This window comes from Physcomitrium patens, chromosome 22, assembly GCF_059467195.1.
Source record: "Physcomitrium patens ecotype Gransden chromosome 22, ASM5946719v1, whole genome shotgun sequence".
In the NCBI taxonomy this organism is placed as follows: domain Eukaryota; kingdom Viridiplantae; phylum Streptophyta; class Bryopsida; order Funariales; family Funariaceae; genus Physcomitrium; species Physcomitrium patens.
In genome coordinates this window covers 13,922,154-13,925,574 of record NC_143431.1, presented here as the reverse complement: position 1 = coordinate 13,925,574, position 3,421 = coordinate 13,922,154, and the positions used below count along the sequence as shown (strand labels likewise).

Genomic DNA, 3,421 nt, shown 5'->3' with positions numbered 1-3,421 from the left:
TCTTGAAGCTAATGATTTGCTAACTAGAAAATCTTAACCGGAAAACACAAGAAATTTGGGGACGCTGAACCTAAGACGCTGAACCTAATTACATTTTTGACCATTTTGAAAAATGAGAGTTTTGTGCTATTTACTGTATTGCAAAAGACTCTTCAAGAAGACATGTACACGAAGATAGTTGACATTTAAAATCTACATAGAATCGAAGTTAATGGGTCGGAATGTAATGAAAGAAAATACTAAGATTCCACTCCTTCCCATTAGTACAAAGCACAACGATGACTATTACATATACAAGAGCACTTGAAAATAGGGCGTTGCTCAAGCACAATTCATAAATTCAAAACAATAATCAGCAATGTTGGTCTCAATTTCCAGTACTTTGTAAATGTTTTCCTTAAACAAAACTACCAATGCTTGTTGGCAATTCAAATGAAGTACACAAAACATTTAAATCTGCACCTGCAATTCGAGACAATAAGCAATTTCCTACACAAGTCTAAAGTCCAGACCATCAACCAAGCTATTCCGAACCCAGTTTACAACCCATGTCTTTTATGTACAAGTAATACAGACCAGAAGCGGGTGTTCCTGTTCTTCAAAAAGTCTCACAAATCCCTCCTGATCAAACACTATTGAAAAACGTCACCAAATTAGGGCTATGGCAGTACTATTGTGCCAGAGTGTAAGATAATGATAGACGTTTTGGATGCCCGCCATCCACGATCACACAACTACTTCTACGCATTTCGTGCAAAGATTTTCCTGCACAATCATCAATCTATTTCAGATATATAAAAGAATATTCGAACCAACAACAATAACAAAAGGTCCCAACCATAACTAGATGATATCAAATCATTAAAAGTAAAAACTAGTCAGAACTATGACTTACATACATCAGCAGCTTACAACACTCCTAGTTTACTTCTTTGCAGCACTCTTGTCAGTCCACTTCCCATATTTCTCCCTCATCTGCTCGGCCAACTGAACGGACTTAGATTCTTCTCTTCTGGCAGCTCGTTTCTCGACCTCTTTGGCCTCCTTGGCGTTCATTGATCGGGTCATCTCAATGTCTTCGTAGTAATCGTTCAAATCACAGCAATTCACGCATATTCCTAATGTTAAGACAGCAACCTACATACAGCCCACAAAGTCTTGATTAATTCCAATGCCGTAGAGAAGCTTAAGTTAAAGTCAATAAAGAAATCTGAATTGATCACAGAAACTCATTAGTTCCTCTACATTCATTAGATACAATCCCAACTTGTACAAAAAAATAAATAATTAAGTTAAGGCAAAATGAGTTGAAGCAGCGGCCTGATTTGCCTACAGTGAAACCTCTACCAATTCAAAATCCATTTGCTTCCTATGAGTTTAGGATCAGGCGTACAAATATGTTCATCAAACTACTACTAATAACAGTCACAAACCGACATGAAAATTACCTGAACACAGCCAGTGCAGAACGCAACGGCACCCAACACCCTGAGAAGAGTCTTGGTAGTACTAGGATTGTAGAATGGCTTGTCCAATGCATTGCGGACTTGTGTAACTCTGAAAAAGATTGCAAATGCTGTCGCTAACAGTCCAATCACGGAAAAGGCCAGGAGTACAAGCTGAAGTGTGAAACAACCCCGTCGAGTACTTGAACAAAGACCTATTAATCCCGAGGCAACGGTGAAAGCACCCGCAATGACAATAAGCCATCCCGCCCGGCTGGGCTGATGCTCGATAAGAAAGAGAATGACAACTGAGGCAACGCCACCAGCCAAAACAATTAGATTAAGAATCAAGAGAAGTGTTGTAGAGCAGACTGCAATGTGCCCTTTAATCCCTCGCCCCGCCATCTCTGCGTATCTCCAAGTCAACTACCTGAAACCACAAATGAAATATTCGTTATAAACTGGATCTCATGTTACAAACGCAGATCATATTATGCCCAAACATTTGCCTTAGTATCTGTGCATATTGTGCACTAGTCGTTTTACAGCATCCCGTAACTAAACACTGCACAAGGAATACCAAGACATATTGTTCTTTGAGAAACGAAAAAGAACAAATCGTTAAAAGTTGGTAGCTAACTTGGCAAGCTACTGCTAGTCTCAACTGGCATCAGATCTTTCTAATCCTGAGTGATAGCATCACTTATACGGTCCGCCCTAACTATGGAGGAGAGAACCCAGCACTATTTACTGTAAAGATGCAACCGCTGAAAGATATTCGCAAGCTTGAAAGAGCACACAGAGGGAAACTACACCATTTTTACTACCAATAATCTTCTGCTGCACGTACAAAGAGAGAAATAGGCCTATACATCCTATTGTGCACACGATTAGTACCACCAAAGAATTTCCACACTGCATAGAAACTTGCAACAATTTACCACAGCCTTCCTGTACTCTATGTTCCAATTGAATCTAAAAGAGCAGTTCCCGAGGAAAGTATTTCCAAAAACTGCAGAAAATTACAATACCAGAACTCATCTCACTGCTCCCATTACTGTTAACCACTAAGATATCTCGGTAAAATACACGCAAAACACTTAGAAAAATGTTTTAAACATCACTTGTCCGTCTAAATGCCCTCGTAAATCGCTCATTATAATAAAATCGGTCAAACTTCATCCCGGCACTGTACTAACACACACAAGCAGTATAAATCATGCTGTTGCTGAAACGCCACTCCAAAAATCCAGATCTCAAACAAGCGTAAAGAAGCATGCCTTGCATAACCTGAAGAATTTCAACCCTTACAATCAAGAAAATAACCTAGACCCACCTTCACAACGCCGTAGATCAAAATTTTGCGCAAAAAAATCCAGAAGCTAGCCCAAAGATTCCAGCCCCAGAAACTCCCTCGCTCCCACCTCTGATCCTTCCTGAAAAGCTTTATCTACAGTCTTACAATATAAGTTTCGCCGAGCATTACGAACGCAAGTCGCAAAGAAAGGCGATGCAACAATCTCCTACTGAAACTTTAGCCTTGTCAAACCCTCGCAACAAAACCACCTCCCAAATGCCCTCACGACTCAAAAAACAACCCTGCTACTGTTCGAAGAATGACAAATAAACGACTGCACAAGAACTTCATACTCTTCCCTCAAAATCAAAGAGGTAGGAACCGACCAACAGAGCGGAACAGTGCAGTACCTGGAAGCAAGCGGAGTCGGTGGCAGCGACAAATCGATGATCAACGACGTTGAGGGAGGCGCGTTCAGAGAGCCGCGTTGGAGAAGCCACACAAAGCAAGCGAGATGACGCAAAGCTTCAGAGGCGTCCCCGCGGCGAAGGAAAATGTTCCCAAACCCGTGATGCGCCCTATTACCGTCTTCGGGCCACATGGTGCCCACGTGTCGAGATATATTTAGTAATAAAAGTCCTCGCGCTTGTGTCACAAGAGTAGGTGGAAATTGTCGGCA

General features: G+C 41.3%; 1 protein-coding gene across 4 annotated transcripts; it reads right to left on the bottom strand.

Moving 5' to 3' along the window:
* Nucleotides 1–378: 378 nt before the first annotated feature.
* LOC112275339 (uncharacterized) lies at nt 379–3,219 on the bottom strand. 4 transcript variants are annotated; one of them, XM_024505632.3, is made up of 5 exons: nt 3,153–3,219; nt 2,782–2,895; nt 1,449–1,875; nt 896–1,137; nt 379–765 (listed from the first exon to the last, which is right to left on the bottom strand). In XM_024505632.3, the coding sequence occupies exons 3-4, from the start codon at nt 1,848–1,850 to the stop codon at nt 925–927; spliced, it is 615 nt and encodes a 204-aa protein (XP_024361400.1). In that variant the 5' UTR covers nt 1,851–1,875; nt 2,782–2,895; nt 3,153–3,219; the 3' UTR covers nt 379–765; nt 896–924. The 4 variants fall into 4 exon arrangements, with proteins under 4 accessions (XP_024361400.1, XP_073386414.1, XP_024361401.1 ...); XM_073530313.2 differs by having other exon boundaries at nt 900–1,137; XM_024505633.3 differs by lacking the exon at nt 2,782–2,895.
* Between the last annotated feature and the right edge of the window lie 202 nt (nt 3,220–3,421).